Source organism: Excalfactoria chinensis, chromosome 2, assembly GCF_039878825.1.
Source record: "Excalfactoria chinensis isolate bCotChi1 chromosome 2, bCotChi1.hap2, whole genome shotgun sequence".
Classification (NCBI taxonomy): Eukaryota; Metazoa; Chordata; class Aves; order Galliformes; family Phasianidae; genus Excalfactoria; species Excalfactoria chinensis.
The window spans coordinates 97622077-97640624 of record NC_092826.1 but is presented as its reverse complement, the minus strand read 5'-3'; the positions used below and the strand labels follow the sequence as shown (position 1 = coordinate 97640624).

The window sequence follows — 18548 nt, the reverse complement described above, 5'->3', positions numbered from 1 at the left end:
TGATTCCTTTTTTTTTAACTGAGGTCATTTTTTTTCCACATCCAGAAAATTCTTTTAGATCTGATTTTATGCCCTCTGAAAATTGTGTGCCTTGTTTATCAGGGTAGGCTTGCCTGGGCATCATTTCTGGACATGTGTCATGCTTCAGCAAGGTGGTTTTTAGTGTACATAACTTAGCATCCAGATGCTTTGCATGTATGTTCTATGTGAGATGTCATGGCTCTCTAAACACACAGCCCAGCCTCTGTAGCAACTTGAGCTTATATTTATGGTAAAAAGAAATTGTGGCCCAGGATCAGAATAAATGTGTCTGAGGCAGCCTTTCCTAAGCTGAGGTTTCAGCTATCTATAAACAGATTGGTGCAGCAGGCCCCTAGTAGGAATATGTTGTATCCCAGCGAAGCTTTCACACCACCACTTGAACTATGGAGGGAAAGAAGTGCTGCACAAAGAGCGATTCATGTCAGGGCTTCTGAAGAGGATGACAGTAGTCTGACAACTTGGAACATGTTCTGGGCACACTATTCCTGCTGCACAGTTGATCCATGTGTGCCTGGTGATTGAGACATCCAGAGCACATTTGACTTTTGTGAGCAGTGCAAAGCTGATCTGTGCATGCCCACTGTACGTGCTGTGGGACATGTGGACATCTGGCAGCCCTGATACAGCGCATCAGAAAACAATTAGCATTAGCAGAGGTAAGGTAGTACAGAGCTGCTGAGATGCAACTTATCACCCTAAACCGTACATTATGTGTTACATACTAATGTATATAATAATTCTGCTTAAGACTTACAGACAGCAGGTATTGAAAGTCCAGAGTAGAAGTCTCTTCTCCACCTGTTCCCCATGCATGCAATTTCTGTTTCATTCCAATTTTGGTTTCATGAACGGAGTTGCATTCTGAACAGCATGTTCTTGCTGTGGTGGTGCAAAGCAAGTATCAGAGCAGTAAAAACCAATGCAGTAGGTTAGAAGAAAAAGAAATCCATCCCTCCCTCTTCACAGTCTTAACCAGTTATTTTTATAAAGTAGGAAGGGGAGAAGGCAGGAGTTTGCTGCTTCAGCATTATGTCACGAGGGCATAAGCACTATTGTGCACATGTCAATACTGTGAATTTTACAGTTGCCTGGGCATCGTTTCCAAGCATTTGGCATGCCTTTCTTCCTCCAAAAGGAAAATTATACGAGGGTCTCAGTGAGCTTCTGGTATCAAAACTGCTGAAGTGTGACTACTTAAGAAGGGATAGACTTGAGGTTCTCTGGAAAGAATGTATTTAATAGGCTGCAGTGACCCCATCTCAAGCCTGTTACTCGGCTACAAAGAATAAATAACTGGTCACAGGACATTTTTTTTCCCCTGTTTACCTGTACTTCCTTGGGTACTTTTTTGCTTGTCTGTGCTGATACTGGTGCATCTGAGGAAAACCCAAGCAGTTCTCGCTTCATTTGTCAGCAGAAGGCGAGAATCTTCCCTGGGAGAAGGCTGTGAAGCACTCAAAGGAACACACGCTGCCATATCATGCTGCACAGCTGTTTTGGCTCTGCAGATGTGAACATGCAGCAAGTCATTGCCATGCTGCTAAAAAGCGTAGTTCAGACGTGGTTTCTACCAGCGTGCCATTCCTTCATAGCAGCTTTCAGTAAGAGTGACAGAAATTAATGCACAAGCAGCAAGACTAGACTGTATTTAGGGTTACACAATCAATTGTGCCAATAAATGCTAATCAAATGAGTTTTAATTTGTAATCCAGAGAGAGTAATTGTTGGTAAGAAGAAGAAAAATACAGCATATTTTGCTGGAGATGCATTTTGCCAGAAAGTTAGATGTGAATTTCTCTTCTGCAACCATTGCTTTGAACCTAGGAGCTTGTTTAGAGAGCACTGGCTGCACAGATACTGGAGAAAATGAGCAGAATTTTTGTTATCCTTTCCAAAGTTTCCCTCACAAAGAAAATGGAGCAGCTATTGTTCCTTAATGCTGATTTATCTTGTGCATAACTTAATATAGAATCATATATTTTGTGGCTATTAGTATTGACATAAAACTGAGATGCTAGCTGAAAAATCTTGTGTCACTGTGTCCTCTGAAGGTTCCTGCAGTGCCCGGCTGTCTGCTCTCAGGTATTAGCAGATGCCTGGCGTGTAGACAAAACTACTTTTACTCTCAACACTTTTCTGAGCCAACTCCACAGTTTGTTTCTTCTTTTTTCATGGTTTTATGAGAACACTCAAATTCTCTGAATGTTTTAATTTGTAGATAGCAAGCTACGTGAACAAATTTGCTTCAGATATCTCTATCTTACAACGCTCACTAGCAATCCTGGAATCGATGGTGCTCAATAGCCATGACCTGTACCAGAAGGTGGCACAGGAGATCACAATTGGGCAGCTAATCCCACATCTCCAGGGGTGAGTATATTCAAATGCCACCTAATATGCTGATATTTTAATTTTAATTCTTCCAAATGAGCACAGCATTTAGAAAAGGAGTGATATAAAGACTAGTAACCTCCTGCGTAACTTCCACATCTGTTGTAAGTGGTTGAATGGCAAATAGCCAGCCTTCTGAAATTGCTCGATCATAGACTTCTAGTATTATTACTTCTACTACTGATTTATTTTTTTCTTGCTGCAAAGCTGCCTGTGTGGTTAGAAATGGGGAGGAAAAAGGAGAGCATCTAGCATTGGTTGTGGTTAAATGCTTAACCCCGTTAGCGTACAGATAGTATGGTTTTGCCAGTCGGCCTCTGGGAAACATGTAAGACGAAACCTGATTCTTCAGTTGAAGGCACATTTAGAAAGAGAAAAGCCTTTTCTTTAACAATAATGCGCTGTGATTCAGTGGATGGAAACCACTTCTTTTAGCACAGGGTAATGCGTTTTAAACTGGTTATGCATACCACCTAGCTGGGGCATTTTCTACTGACCTGGAAAGCCTTTAATATCAAGGTTTTCTTCAGGGCACTTTAGAGTTTCTTCTTCCTACCTGTAGCTGGGGCATATGGGCATCTGGATGGAGCTCATTGTCTGAGCTCCTGCTGTAGTCAGTGGAGGATTAATGGCACACTGAGGTTGTTATTCATTTCACCTTTCTCGAATGCTGAGCATCATGTTTCTCTTACTAATAACAGAGAGAACCTGGATGACTAATTACCTAACTTTTATATGAGTAACTCTAAGTGCATACAGTCCCTCAGCCTCCACTGGTAGTAATGCAACTGGAAAGTCAGTTTCTGTATCTTTTGTGCTCATGTTCATATCTCATGTTTATGATTTTCTCCCAAACAGGACAGACCAAGAAATCCAGACATACACCATTGCAGTAATAAATGCACTTTTCCTTAAAGCCCCGGATGACAAGAGGCAGGTCAGTTGTTGGGGTTTATATCCATATATCTGTAGGAAACACACTATATTTGCACATGTAGTTGTCCCAGTCACTAGTGTCACTGGTGTAATAGCATTCATTTTAGTGGAGTTACCTCCATCTTGTACGGGTATTAGGAAGGGTTAAGCATTCTTCTGTGATTCTGTAGTTCCCTGTAACCTCACATGAACCATATTGACTGTGGCTGGCTGTAGTATTTATTGTACTGAACTCTTTGCCAGCACAGCTTGTAAACCCAGACTATTTTTTGGTAAGTCATTTCCCCCTCCAGATTTCTTAATAAAAAGTTTGTTCCTTTTGATAATGGGACTATCTCTGCATGTAAGCATTTCATGAATGTCAGTGCACTATTTTAAGTTAACTTTAGGGCCAGAGATCAGAAGCTTCAAAAGGAAATACTTCAAGATTTCTAGCTGGTGCTAAGCAATTGAATGTATTTGTGTTATGAAATAGAAGGGTTTCATCCATGTTGATCAAGTAATTAGCTTGTGTCATAACAGAGTTAGTCATATATTTATTTAGTATTTCCATCATCAGAAACAGTGATGATAACTCTTGCGGTGACCAAAATGAGGTCATTGAGAGCTTCTGCTAAATCCTCACGAGGGTTTGTCTTAGATTTATTTGCACTTTTCAACACTGGAGAATGTTTAAATGAGCATAATACAAAATAAAATTGGAAATAGAACATGTTTAATAAAAAAGTCATTTGTGCAAAACCTTATTCCACAAGGACATGTGAGAAATGTCTGCAGATTGCCAAAACTTGAACAAGTTCGGGACTAGTCCTGGCACCAAAATCTGTTTGATGCAAGGAGACACCCTCACTGCTGCCATGCTTGGGGACCTGGTACGACATGAGTGACTGCCTTGCAGTTAAGGAAGGGATTTAAAGTCACACTGATATCTGTCTTTTCTTTGCTTTTTAATTAATTATTGTTATTATTTTTTAAACACTTCCACCCCCATTTCTGTAATGCAAAAAACCAAGAGGTTTGAAGTTTTTTAATGAGGCTTCTCTTGTTACCTTGGCTTCCTCTGCCACCGTCAAGGATTAAATCATCTAAAAAAATACCTAGGTTATTTAAAAATGAGGAAAGAGAACTTTGTATGTTAAAAAAGAGATGTTGTGCAGTGAAACGATACTTTGAATGTTTGAAGAGCTTCTCCCCCTCGCCCCCCAAACTGTCTGCATTTTCTCCGGGCCATGTTGCTATGGGAAGTGAAGTGGCAAATTTTGTCATATAATTCTTGTTCTCCTCTGTTACTACAGTACTTGTTTTAGAAAAGACAGCTCATCAGCTGCTAAGAGCCATGCAGGTGTCTTAGAAACAAAAGTTGGTTTTGCTATAGTAATAGGTTTTATGAATTCTTGTTGCTCCTGTCAAAGCTTTTGGTTCAGTGGACACAAATGATATTCTGGTAACAGCATTTTAACTTCCACATGTACGAATCAAGTAACAACTTGATTGTCTCCAAAAAAAAAGTGAAATGAATTTTCAGTTTCTATCTTGAATGCAGGAAAAAAAAAAAAAAGAGCACCCTATCTCATAATTAGTCTGTCCATCTTTTTGCCGGGTATAGCTACACAGTAACAAAGCTAGTCTGTGCTGTGTAACATGAGTTGTATCATGTTCCTGGCACTCCCCCTGCAGTTCAGTCGGGCATTTCCATAGAGAATTGATGCATCTGTATCATTCATTCGTCAGCTGTTATGTGAAGTTGAAACCGGCTTTGCCAGAAAAATAGGCTTAAAAACTATAAGCTGAGATTCTCTTGGTATTGGTCCCTTCTTTCTTCCTCATTATTCCTCTGTGAACAATGATGTGCTGCCAACTGGGCTGAATGGTAATGCATTCTACGAATGTCCTTAAGTGAGTGCCAACAATTATTTGCTGTACTGTTTTATGTAGGACTGTGATACACTAATAGATCATTGATTAGAAGCATGAGGGTAAGGTTTGTTATTAGCTGTTTTACTCACGTCACAAGCAGTATCTAAAAAGCAGAGTGCAATATGTTGCCCAAATTATACAAATTCTCAAATTGTACATTTTTCAAACAGGAATTTAAAAATACATGCAGGACAATTTCTAAGTGTTAGATGCATTGTTGATGCATTGTATGCAACACGTATTCTAGCATGTGTTCACACCCATGCATATGCATTTCTGTATTCATGGAAAACGTGAAAGTTAAAGACAGGATATGTGCTTGTTAGGCATGATTGAGGAGACCAAGTTCTCATGCTTGATCAGTATAAAATACTTTCTCCTGTACATTTTAGGGTAGCTTGCAGCATGGACAGCCAAGGCCAGGTGCCTGAGAGAGAAAGTCAAAACATACCCTGGTTGATAGAAACATGACCGTTTCTTCTAGAAGGAGAAACTAACCAAAGGCAAAACAGTGGACCAGTGCCAACATTGCTACTAACATAGAGGGGAGAAGTATTAGTTACCGTAAAAAACAGCGTTGAGCTGTAATCTAAAAATTAGAGAATGTGACTTTGAAACAGCCAAAATATTAATATAAATGTGCGTGTTGTTTGATGTCTGGTTTTAAAGGCCTGACTGACAGATTGAAAGGTGCTCATGCTGTGTTGTTGAGGAGTGGGAGTTGTGAGGGGGGAATTGTGCTTGAACAGGTGTGTGAAAAAGCACTGTTTAACCCACAGAAGTCTCCTTTGAGATCTTACGTTGCTGTTACTGGATGACCGAAGTCTTCAGCTTGATAAACCTTTCACTTTCTTCATCCCCTTTTTCATAGCAAAGTAGTCTTGAGTTTGTGGCACCAAAAATAACTCTTACAGTTGTGGTTGATAAGCTGCTTCATTTTTCTTACAAGAAACACATTTTCTTACAAGAAACTTAAGACTAAAGCCTTATCAATTGGTATGTTGCTATAGGAATAGCACTAAAATACCTGTTTCTATTTCTCTTTTTTCTAAATCAGGAAATGGCAAACATTTTGGCACAAAAGCAGCTCCGCTCCATTATCCTAACTGTAAGTATGTAATTTTCAGCATTACTTTTCACTAGCAGAGAGAAAAGCTGGCTTCAGTTTTGATGTGCCTATGTTTTACCTTCATTGCTCTTTGTATTTTGATACATTTGGAAGCCTTTAATGTACAAGACAAAGATCTCGTTACTTGAATGGGTTCAAAACTGATGGTCAGAAAGGGTGTTCTTCAAGCCCAGTAAATTGCTATTTCTTCATGACAATACAATGCAGAATAAAAAAACAGTATTTCGGGCATTTTCTTCCCATTGAGATTGTGAATTTGGTTGCAAAGTTTAGGGATTGTCTAAAGCATTTGTAGTAAGTCCTTTGTGTTAGGTTTTAGGCCTGATGAAAACCATGCAAGCTGCACAGGGCTTTACAGTTGCAAAATCAGCTTCTGTGTTTTTTAGTTCTCAAGGTGATTCTGTGTCAAGATGCACACGATTTGTTGCCACTTGGACAAAGGAAGTCCTTTCCAAAGGACTAGCCAGAGTGAAGTTAATGAATGTTATATAAAGTCTTAATTCAACTACCTTGGGAAGTCGTAGGGATTTTGACATCAACCTTAGCATAGATTAGCTCTTCAAAGGAATAACGTAAAGTTCTTAAAAAGAGTGAATTCAGTATCTGTTGTGAGTTAGTGGGCAGTATAAAGCAAAACCCAACAGCAACAAGCAAACCTTTTCCCTTTTTCACTATGTAGTTATTTTAGTGATACATGCAAAAGAAACAGCAACAACAAACTCACACACAAAAAACAGGGAATTTGTTTCCTAAGGTGGCATGTTTTTGCATTGCCTGTGATCATAAGAAATTTGGTAGAAGCATATGGATAATATTCTTCAGTGTTTGTTTACTGTCATAAAATGCTACTTCAGTAGCTTTTGGCAGATAGTTTTTCTTTCTCTGAAGCTTCAGTGAAATATAGTTTCAACTGTTGTACTCATCTCCTGTGTGACTTTCCTTATGTCTTCCCTGCTGTGTTTGGTAAGCTGGGTCTGTTTCGCCTGTAGCTGTTTGGTTTTAGGCACAACAGGGATTTTTAAATTATCCACCAGGTGGTAACTGCTTTGTGAATGGGGCAGTTCTGTATTGTATGTATAAGATATTGTACACTAATGCATTTCTAAGCCATCTCCCTCACGTAGATCACAGTTGTCTGGTAGAGGTAAGATTGCCATGCAGTGTTAGCTCCAACAGTCTGTAATACTGTTGTATCACTGTGTCTGCTGATTGTGTTGGCATCTTGAGTGTTTTTCAGCTCAGGGAGCAACTCTTTTAAATGTTTTTATATGCACTTTTTTTTTAATACAGATCTCTAATGCTCTTGGTAAGGAGTTAATTCTTCTACAGAGTGGATCCCTACTATTTTTATTCTTTGTTTCTATTTGTTTTATTTTGTTTCGTTTTCAAGACTTCTCATGTATGCACAGGCTTGATCTAGTGGGCTTAAAGGAGAAAGCATTGGTGCATTGTTAGTGTAAAGTCCTGTTCCTTAAAATGTCTTATGAAGCCTATATTTCATCTGAATACCTGAATCCCTGGCATTAGTCTTGGTTTTATTTTTTTCTGGAGTGTGTACACACCATTGCCTGTCAACACATACTAACCAAAATGAAAACGTCTGAGTCCAGCTAATGTGATTTTCTGATACAGTGGCATTCACTGCAGTCTATCTTTCTTTTACAGCATGTCATCAGGGCACAGAGGGCCATCAATAATGAAATGGCGCATCAACTTTATGTTCTCCAAGTACTTACTTTTAACCTTCTGGAAGACAGAATGATGACAAAAATGGATCCACAGGATCAGGTAAGTGTCTGACATGATCTTATCAGAACAGGAAGAAGTCAGCTACTCACTGCTGTGCCTGAAGCTCTTTAGGGTGGAAAAGACACTGCCAGCAATGCTTGCACAATCTCTCTCTTTCAAGATGGGATATTCAGTTGTGTTTTCTGTATGTCAAAAGATGAACTGGCTATTGTATTCCATGTACAAAAGTACAGCAAAATGGCCAGGCCTTTCTCTTTTGTATGTTGTTTCATGAACTGAATTTGTTTTCATCCTGAATTAAAGCTCTGAAGCAAAACTTTTCATTTTTATACTTTTCAGAATCGACAGGGATGCGTAGTCCTTACAAGTACTTCAATAGAGCAGAAGTGAATGTTTAAGTCTGACACTCTAGAGTTGAACTCAGCGTTACAAGGAAACTCATTTTTCTTGCTGTGAACCTGTGCAGTAGTTGTTCACCTTACTGCTCGTTGTGTCCAGAAACCAGCTTTGATGCTATTTGTTGTGCAAAAAAAGACTTCCCAAAGAGGTTCAAGTGTTAGTATAGAACCAGTGAGAAATAGAGAAGATGAGTTTTGTTGATTTTTTTATTTTTTATGTGGTTCCTTTTTAAGGCCATGTACGAAGGGGAAACTGATTTCGTTTTTAAGAGGGAGTTCTGTCAAGACTTACTGATGATTTGAAGAAAAGGAGATGAGAGGGCAAGATGGTCATAAATTTAAATAACATTGTGATATAGGATTTTGCTCTTCCTGCTTCTATAGTTTGAAACAGGAAAGCCTGAGTTTTACGAGTATGTAAATGTAGTTACCTCGCGCATATCTCAATACAGGGACTGAGACAGCATTATTTGTATTGATGGTAGGATAGTTATGGCTTGAAGCATTTCCAGTTATGTGTAACTTCAGCAAGTCCTCTCTTGCCCATCTCCTCACCAACAGAAATGTACAGTCACTAAAAAGGTCACGGAGTGTTAAGCCATCTCAGTGTAAGTCAGGAAATTGCCTAAGTATCAGCTTTATTTGAAATGGCGGTTATCTCTTGGCTTCTGTGGTTTCGTGACTGTGGTTAAAATGAAGCGTATAGTCAGGGACCCTGCTAACATGAGTCCAACTTCTGGCAATCAACCCTTCAAAATCTCTGCATGTGTGAATCCTACAAATTTGAAACCTTTGGAAAATTAGAACCACAAAGTCATTCTTGTTGACAGTCTGAGAAACAAGTAGAAAATTCAGATTAAGGTTGGGCTGTTTTGAAACAGTCTTTGTGGAACTGATTATTAAAATGAGAGTTATTTTTAACAACTGTTTTTAACATTTGTTTTGACTCAGGCTCAACGGGATATCATATTTGAACTCCGAAGAATTGCGTTTGATGCAGAATTGGAACCTAACAACAGTAGTGGCAGTATTGAGAAACGCAAATCTATGTATACTCGAGACTATAAAAAACTTGGATTTATTGTGAGTATTTGAATCCCGAGTGATCATACACTGGAAATGGCTGAAGGAACATGGCTAAATGCATCTGTTGCAGTACATTATCTAATCAGTCAAATCTCTTACTTGATCTTCTGGCTGTTACCCACAGGAGAATAGCATAATTTCTTAATCTTTCTGCAAATCTTTTTAACCCCAAGTGATTGCTTAGCAGAAGTGAGAGTTAAATGGAAGAAATAATGATTTGAGTTTGAAGCACAATTTTGTATACCATACCATAATTAATTTGACTTAATGGAATCTTTGATGAACAAGCACTGTCTAATGGATCTGCGTCAGACCTGTTATTGTGCTCTTACTAATAGAGTGTACTGATGAGCACTATAAATCAAAGGTAGTTCTCTTTTATGGTATTTACTTGTAGGACCTTCTGTTTTGCTTGCTTGAACTCCTTTCATCTGAGAGTAGGGTTATGGTTAGTATGTGATTTTCTTTCTCCTTAGATAAAATTGTATGCTTCACATCTTGCATGATTCATTACTTTGCTGTTGGCATGACAGATATGCACTCAATATAGTACAGTAGCCACAGATACAGATGGGGTGGTTTTAAGCACTGGTACAAGCTCACTGTGCAGTTTATGTGCTTTGCTCAGTTTTGTGGCCTGGGGCTCAGTATTATCCAGTTTCCTTGTGGTTTTGGAAGGAGATTTTCTGGGTTCTCACAGTTGTTTTCATTACTGATGAGTGAGGAAAAAAAAACTGCTGTATCAGTGCTAATGCATCTATAAGGAGGCTAAAGTAAGTAGAGGGAAGGGAAAGAGCTTGACATTTTAGAGTTGTAAGTATGTAGTAAAATGAGGAAGCTTTTGAATCTCAGTGTGGTTTATTTTTGTTGTTGTTAGTCAGTCTGTTCTCACCTCCTGTGTTACAGAAGATCATTGCTGTCTCAGCTTCTAAGCAATTCCTGTGTGAGATGAGCAGAGGACTTTGGGCCCTCAAAGCCCAAAGAAAAATGCAGGCCCTGGTTTATAGATGTATGAGCTGGATGTAGACCTTCTGACTTGTGATGAATGAAAACAAAAATGGGACCAAACAGACCCTATGTCATAGGTGATATAAAAATAACCACTGCCAAAGAAAGAAATGATGACAAACCTAGATTAGGGATGGGACAAGGGGGACTGATGAGGTGTATTAACTTCATGGTGGAGCTGTACAAACAGATTATGGCATATAGAAGAATAAAGAAAGTCAAAAACAAGTCTTCTCTAATTGTGGGTATCTGCTGTGCACTCAAGTTTTATCAGGCTTTGAAGAAGTACAGCTCCCACTGTCACTGGAATCTCTTAAGCATCTTGCACCTCTAAACGACTTATCTTGTCTTGTTAAAGCTGGAACTAAAAAACTATCTAACACAGCATCCAATACAAGCTGCACGAAGATTAGCATGCAGATTTTCTGAATTCTATTCCTGTTTCCCTGCTGTTTAAAAGGACTAAATATCAATAGGATTGCAGTCTAGCACTTGTTCTTCCAATGCTTTTGTTTGTCCCATGGGATAGATGTTGATTCTGTAGAGCTGAAGTCATCATTAACAGCAATGTGTTTGAACTGATAGCATTTTGAAGAAGACACTTGCTGTGAACCAAAATGTGTTACTGCCTTGTCTGAGTTTGCAGAAACTCTTGCTGTGTCTGCGCAGCAGGGACTTATCTTCATTATTCTTGTTCGGGCTGTTCATTAGGAAGCCTACAGAGATCAACTGTTTTCAAGGGTTACAGCAGCAATGTTTGCTATGTAACTCTGGTAGCCATCCAACGAGGAACGGGGATCAAACTTTATGAGAGAAAGGGAGCTGAAATCCAAGCAATTAAGAAAATGTGAAAGGATAAAAAGAGGAGAAGTATAATGGGAGATAGGAAATATGGGAAAGTTGTGTTTTCAGAGCACCATGACAAGGATCACACAGGGAGGCAGATTATTCCACTAACAGAATGATAAGTAATGCACAAATAAAGAACCTTAATTGTAAATTATAGGGGTAGTTACTCTGCTCTTGTACACAATTTTTGCTTTGAGCGGTGAGTACAAGTGATACTAAATATATAACATTTCCCATAGCTGAAAAGGAGTTGAACTTTCTCAGACTGGGGAAGAAGGGCCTGTTGTTGAGCTCAGGCTATGAATCTGTGACAGCATCACACACGGGATATGTCTGACTTGTTTTTAGTTAGCCTAGCTTCCTTCCCCTTCTCCTTTCAACTCCATTGCTAAAGTGTCTGTAAAATATGTAGGCAGGATACATTAGCAAACAGAAGTATTCCCCCCCCTCTCCATCCCTCTCCCTCCCATCCCCTGTTTTAGCTGTATAACCCAAGAAGAAAACCAATGAATTGAGTGGCTGCCTTTGAATGCTGCCTTCATTTGTTCCACTGGTAGTGGTGATCAGAATGATAATTTCTTGAACTGATTAAACGTTCTTCCTGAGGGAAAGAACAAAACCATGTCTAGCCATCCAGCTGTTCTTGGACTGCTTGTTCTCTTTCTGCATGGGAAATGCAGGAATTCTATTTATTTTTCTCAGCCACATCAGAAAGTTTTGCCACATTGCTAATATATTGTCAACAATAAAGAAAGTCCAGATTTAGTTTCAAAACTTCTCAATACCATTTATAAAACTACATTGTTAGAAATGTATATCCAGTTAAAGAAACCACAAGGTCATTTCAGATGGTCTTGATGACCTACATGAAGTTTATTATGGGGAGAGATTTTCAAATGAGACATTCTTGAGGAGATTTACTAAAACACCAACGAATACAACAGAAGATGACTCTGCTAGGAGATGTAAGCTGCTCTCCACCCTATGGACCTATTTTTCTGAGTCAAGAGTGAATTACATTTCATTTAATTTTGTTTTGGGTTTTTTCCCAATCTTAAAATCACTTCTGCCAGGGAACTCCCGATCAGTACTTATGTATGGCAGTTCTTGTATTAAAAGTAGAGGCTTTTAGACTTATTGATAATAATGTAAACTAAAATGCAGTGATGGCAAGTAATTTAAGGGTTTGCTATTTTTTATTGTATTCATAGGAACAAATTTCATTACTATTGTAAAGATGGAGGTTGATCCTTTATGAAAAAAATTATATGTTTTGTTTGACAGTGGTGGATTCAGGAAACAAAAGACATTCTCAGCTACAAAATACTGTTTTTCAATATAGTCATCACCATTAGCTATGCTTTTTTGCTAATAATGAACAAGAGCCTGCATACTGTGCTCATAAACATCTGTGGCCAGCAGGGGCAGGGAGGTGATTGTCCCTCTCTACTCTGCCCTCATTGGGCCCCATCTGCAGTGCTGCATCCAGGTCTGTGGCTCCCAATACAAGAAAGACAGAGAGCTGTTATAGAGGGTCCAGAGGAGGGCTGAAGTGATGATCAGAAGGCTGAAGCATTGCTTTTGTAGTTAGTGTATATAAGCAAAAAGACTTATTTTACTTGTAAATATATATATTTTTTCTTCTAAAAAAAGAGGGCAAGAAAAACAAAATCAGTGGGATATGTGACCCTGTTTCCCAGTGTCAATCCAGGAAGTGCTAACTGCACTCTGTTGCATGGCTGCAGTGAGTGGTGGGTGAGTGTTTGCTCAGCTGGACTGAACTATGATGGTGCAGGGCAAGTTGGGGCTGCAGGATAGACTGGGACAGGCTGTTAGTAAGACATGGCTATGGTAAATGTTTCTAACTACCACCTAGGGAGAAGCAGTCATTAATTTCAATGGAAATATTTTGCTTTAGCTATTTGTTTGTCCTGACAAATGCTCATTCTTGGGATTTTGGTTCAAGCATCTCTATTCATTAACCAGTCAGTTGTTGAGAGGAAACAAAATGTTGTGAGTTTTGTGATTCTGTAGAACTACTTTTTCTGCAGTCAGAAGGGACTCTTGACTCTTTTCTTGATGGTGCATGTGAGAAATATCCCTGCCACGTACCACAGGGTGCTGAGGCAGAGCAAGGGGACAGCCTCAGCGCTGTGTGCAGTGCGGTGGTTGTTCCTCAGGCTGGCAATGAGAGCAGCATGTCCTGGTGCGGGGTACGTTCTGTGTGCAGGAGGCAGGGAGGGGACATGGGAACATACGTGCAAACTCTGAGGTTCCTAAAGCAGAGAGACTGCTGGCAGAACCAGGTGATCCCAATGTATCCCTTTCTCCTGAATGTTTGCAGTGTTTTGCTTTCGCACATTGTCTAGATGACAGAGGCAGCAGCAACTATTAAGCTGTCCAGTGGCAGATGTCAATTTGTAGCTCTTCTCCTTTTGGCTCATCCTTTTTTGTGAGGGCCTCTGATGCAGATAGCACCTACAGAAGATTGACTGTTAGTGCCATGGGCTTGATTGAGCCTAGCTCATTTAAGTTGGGCTGTTCTGGAGTGGATGGAGACCCACAACCTATCTGGGTGCCGGTTCCTTGTCTCAGCGCCGTTGTGGTGGCAGTCCTTTCCTTTTGCTGGACCGGGAGTTGTCCACTCTCCCTGTGGAGCCTATTCCAGTGCTTAACAATACTTTCTGTAAAGAAGTCTCTCATGATATCCAACCTAAACCTCCTCTGGTGCAACTTGAGGCCATTTCCCCTCATCCTGTCACCAGCAAGAAGGGACTTGCCCCACTGTCACTGTAATCACCTTTCAAATATTGTAAGAGAGCAATAAGGTCTCCCCTCAGCCTACTGTTGCCCAGGCTAAACAGCCCCAGTTCATTCAGTCTCTCCTCATAGGGCATATTCTCCAAGCCCTTCACCAACCTTGTTGCACTTTGGGCCTGCTCCAGCACATCAAAAAATATCTTGTGTATTAAATACATAGGTCTTTCCAAAATTAAGGGCTCCTATATATTTCCTTGTAAACTAGAACCAGTCCAGCAAGCTCAATAACACTATTTTATGCAGCACTTTCTCAGCTAAAAAAGACTATTTTTCAACATAGCCACTACCAACAGTTATGTGTTTTCACCAGTTATGAATAAGAGCCTGCATTCTGTGCTCGTAAAAATCTGTACCTGCAGAGGTAGTTGAGTTTTGTGTCCCATCATTTAACATAATTTTTTTAGTAGGAGTGTGTGACTGGAAAAACTACTGAAATTCCCTTTAGTATTGAATCAACTGAGTAAGACAGGGATGTAGATAACATTCATTCTTTCATTTTCTATCCTCATGATTTCTAGAGGATGATCTTCTCTGTTATTTGCAAACATTTCTCCAAATTCCGTCATTCAATTTTGAACCTGAAATTTTTTTCAGTATTTCAGGAATAAGTCATTCTGTTTGATTCCTGAGGGGTCTGTTTTGAAAGAGGAAAGCAGATCATACACCTTTTGGTGTTATGAGAGGGTGTGCTTGTATAGTTAAGTCTTACTTTCAGTGTTTGATCAGCTTTTAAGTAGAGAGACATAGCTGTAGATTTGTATGACTGTATTTACTTTCTTTAAGCAGTATGTGGCAGAAGTGAGACAAAAATTGCAAAGAATTTGAGGGTCTGTTTCATTATTATTATTCTCAAGAGAGTAGCATTTGTCTGTATAATCCTGTTATGGTATTGCATGAACTGTATCCATTCACTGGGAATAACAGCCCTGGACCTCAAATAGCACTGATTTTGAGCTAATGAAAATAGCTAAACTGATGCAAAAGTTTTAAATGTTTATGTACCTTAATAGTGCTGTGTACATCAGTAGTGCAACACCACCGCCTTGTACTAAAAGCAGCAATATTTTTCTGCCCTGGCTTGTGCCAAGCATTTCTCATGTTCTTCTGTCTTATCTTCTGCCCCACCACCCTTGTACTCCGTCCTTCAAGCCTGCCCAAGCATCTGGCTGTGGTGCTTTCCTCGTGGTGTTAATGTGTGTCCCTCTGCTTAACTTCTTTCCACTCAACTCCTGTTTTCTAGTCATAGCTTTTTCTCTAAGCCTTTTCTCCAAACCATGAAGATGAGGCAAAGGAAGGCCCAGAACAGGCAGCATATTATCTTATCATATTAGTATCTTACAAAATCAGTAGGGCAACAGGAGTGTCTTAGTTTTTGTTTTGTTTTGTTTTTAATTGGGAATGAACTACATCTTCAGCTTCAGTCTCTGAGAGAGAAGTGAAGTTGTTGAAGTTATAGCCTTAGGTTGGTTTGTTGTTGTTTAGGTTTTGTTTCTTTTGGGAGAAAACAAAAAATCCAGATCACCTTACTCCACCAGTAAGATCCTATTGCTGTGTGCAATTAAAGAATCCAGAGGGATAAAATACATTTGTGTTAACAGTGTGCTTTTTAAAGCTTACTGGCCTCTGAATCAAAAAATAGTTACAAACTGTCTGTGAGGAATCATTTTGAGGAAAGCATTTGAAAGCAGAATAAAACAGCAGAGCGCTTTGGAGTTTGTGTTATTTGTAATATAAGACTCTACATCCCCAGGTGAGCAACCACAAATAGGGGTACTGAAACTGTACTAGGAAAGTAAAACAAACAAACAAAAAACAACTTAAATTGCAAGAATATGGAGTGGAGGAAGGAAATCTAAGTGAATAATTAATGATACCAAGCATGCAACTATGGAGATTATTACTCTATACTAACATTTGGAAGAGCTACGATTGATAAGCCCAGTTATTAATTTTATAGTTAGAATTCCTGAATCGTTATGGAGATTATTTAATCTATTTTTTAAAAATTTCTACTTAAAAAATACCAGCCAAACAAACCCAAACGTGTACCCGCTACAGCTGCAGAAAAAACAAAGAAATATTTTAATTTTATTAGCTTAATATTCTATAATATTATACAGCGTGCGGCTCTGCATTGTAATCTCACAGAACATTTTTTAAGTGAAGACTTAGATCTCTTTACAGCAATACTGATCGTCTGTCAGGACTGTTTTCTTTAGTACTTTGATATTAAACCATCACCTGTGGGTATAAATCCTTCATTTACTGTGTTTATATGGCGTGACGTTACTAGGAATGCACTGAACCTTGTGCATTCCAAAGCTGCTACCGAATTTATAGAATCACACAGCAGAGGGCAATAGCGTCCTACCAAATGCAGATTGATCACAAAAGCTGCTGAACAGCTCGCTCCGTAGCGTCACTTAGTGAATCGTTTCAGCCTTAGAAATACTAGAAACCACTGTTTTGTGCTGTGAGTTCCCGTTTCTGAGTTGAATGCCAGCAGCTGGATGCTGTTTAGCCTAAATGATACCTTGGGGAGAAAGAAGTTACTTTTTTTTGGCTCGCGTATTGCAGTTTCTTGTAGAACTATAAGCACCGTTTCTTTTTGGTCTACCACATACCGATATTTTTCCCCTTTGAAGTACTCATTTGTTCTTATGTCCTAGTGTCTATGCAAGACAAATAAGGATCTGTAATACATGAGGTTTTGAACTTAGCTAAAGAGCTCATCACAAAACCTAGGTCTGATTTGCAGAATGTGGCCTGAGCTGACATTGAACACTACAAAATATCACTGTCACAGCACCTGAAAGCATGAATAGTGAAATCTTTGAGATGCCATACATGTTTACTCTTACAGATGCCATAGTGCTGTTGGTTGCCCATAGGTGTGCAACCTACTGCATCCCATCCATAAGCATAGTTTTAAGTTTACTACTTACTGTAAAACAAGTATTCCATGGTGTTGTGGCATGCTTTGTTTTCAGTACTAAATGGAAACCTGAGACTGATTGAAGTACCATTCTGTGTGTTTCTTGTTGTTTGAATGACATGCAGAAGGCATGCTGAAAGTCATTCATTCTTATTTACTGTGCATCTGAGTGCACTTTACCAAAATTGTTAGTCAGAGGCTATGGGCATAGAATTGTAGAATCATAGAATCACTCAGTTGAAAAAAACCTTAAAGATCATCAAGTCCAACCCCAATCTAGCCATAGTACCCTGACTAACAGCCCTGCGCTCAGTCGTGTCCCTGAGCATCACATCCAAATGGTTTTTAAACACATCCAGGGGTGGTGACTCAACCACCTCCCTGGGGAGCCTATTCCAGTGCTTAACTACCCTTTCTGTAAAGTGTTTCCTGATATCCAACCTAAACTTCCTCTGGGGAAATTTGAAGCCATTTCCCCTCCAAAGAATTGACAAAGTCTCACTGTTTTGAAATTAAGGCTATGTTTCTAAACTAACAGTTTACGCATTGTTACCATTATTTATAAGCCAGCCTTTTACCACATACTGCTGAGTTCTCCACAGCTTTAGTTCTTCCAGAAGAAAACAGATTATATCATTTTGGTGGGCTGCTGGCCTGCTTTGACCTTTCTTATTATCACTGTAAGAATGAAGTTAAAGCTAATCAGAATGAAGTATCTGTAGTTTTAATCTTTGTGAATGAACGGAGTCTGTATTATCTATCTTCTAATTTAATATACATACATATATTAAATTCTTTTTGGATCCTTTTGTACTTAAATTTTAGTTGGAGGAATCAGCCTTTAATCCATTTCTTAATGACAGGTAGAGGGCAAAAGAGAGTTTTTTTTAATCTTTTTTTAAAATCTTTATTTAAAATCTTTAAAATCTTTTAAAATATTTTTAATTGGTAATTTGTAAAGCAGAGGTCTTGGAATACTTTTGATTAAAAGAATATTCCCGTTCTGAAGAAAATCCATTTTAAAATGTACATGTCCTAATGTAAAATTAGAGTCAACAGAGCATTGCATTTTTTACATGTGCTTTTGATATATTACTTGTGATTACACTATCATAAAATCTCACAGAATTGTAGGGGTTGGAAGGGACCTCTAGAGATCATCGTGTCCAACCCCCCTGCCAAAGCAGGCTCCCTACACCACGTCGCACAGGTAGGTGTCCAGGCGGGTCTTGAATATCTCCAGAGAAGGAGACTCCACCACCTCCCTGGGCAGCCTGTTCCAGTGCTC

At 39.2% G+C, this 18548-nt stretch overlaps 1 protein-coding gene across 8 annotated transcripts in view; it reads left to right on the top strand.

The window, feature by feature from the left end:
• ELMO1 (engulfment and cell motility 1) overlaps positions 1 to 18548 on the top strand; it is a 313893-nt gene that overhangs the window by 100427 nt on the left and 194918 nt on the right. For all 8 annotated transcript variants that reach the window (XM_072328207.1, XM_072328212.1, XM_072328206.1 and 5 more), the window contains 5 exons: positions 2261 to 2412; positions 3292 to 3370; positions 6344 to 6394; positions 8081 to 8203; positions 9514 to 9645. In XM_072328207.1, coding sequence (XP_072184308.1) covers positions 2261 to 2412; positions 3292 to 3370; positions 6344 to 6394; positions 8081 to 8203; positions 9514 to 9645 — 537 coding nt within the window. The remainder of the gene's footprint in view (positions 1 to 2260; positions 2413 to 3291; positions 3371 to 6343; positions 6395 to 8080; positions 8204 to 9513; positions 9646 to 18548) is intronic.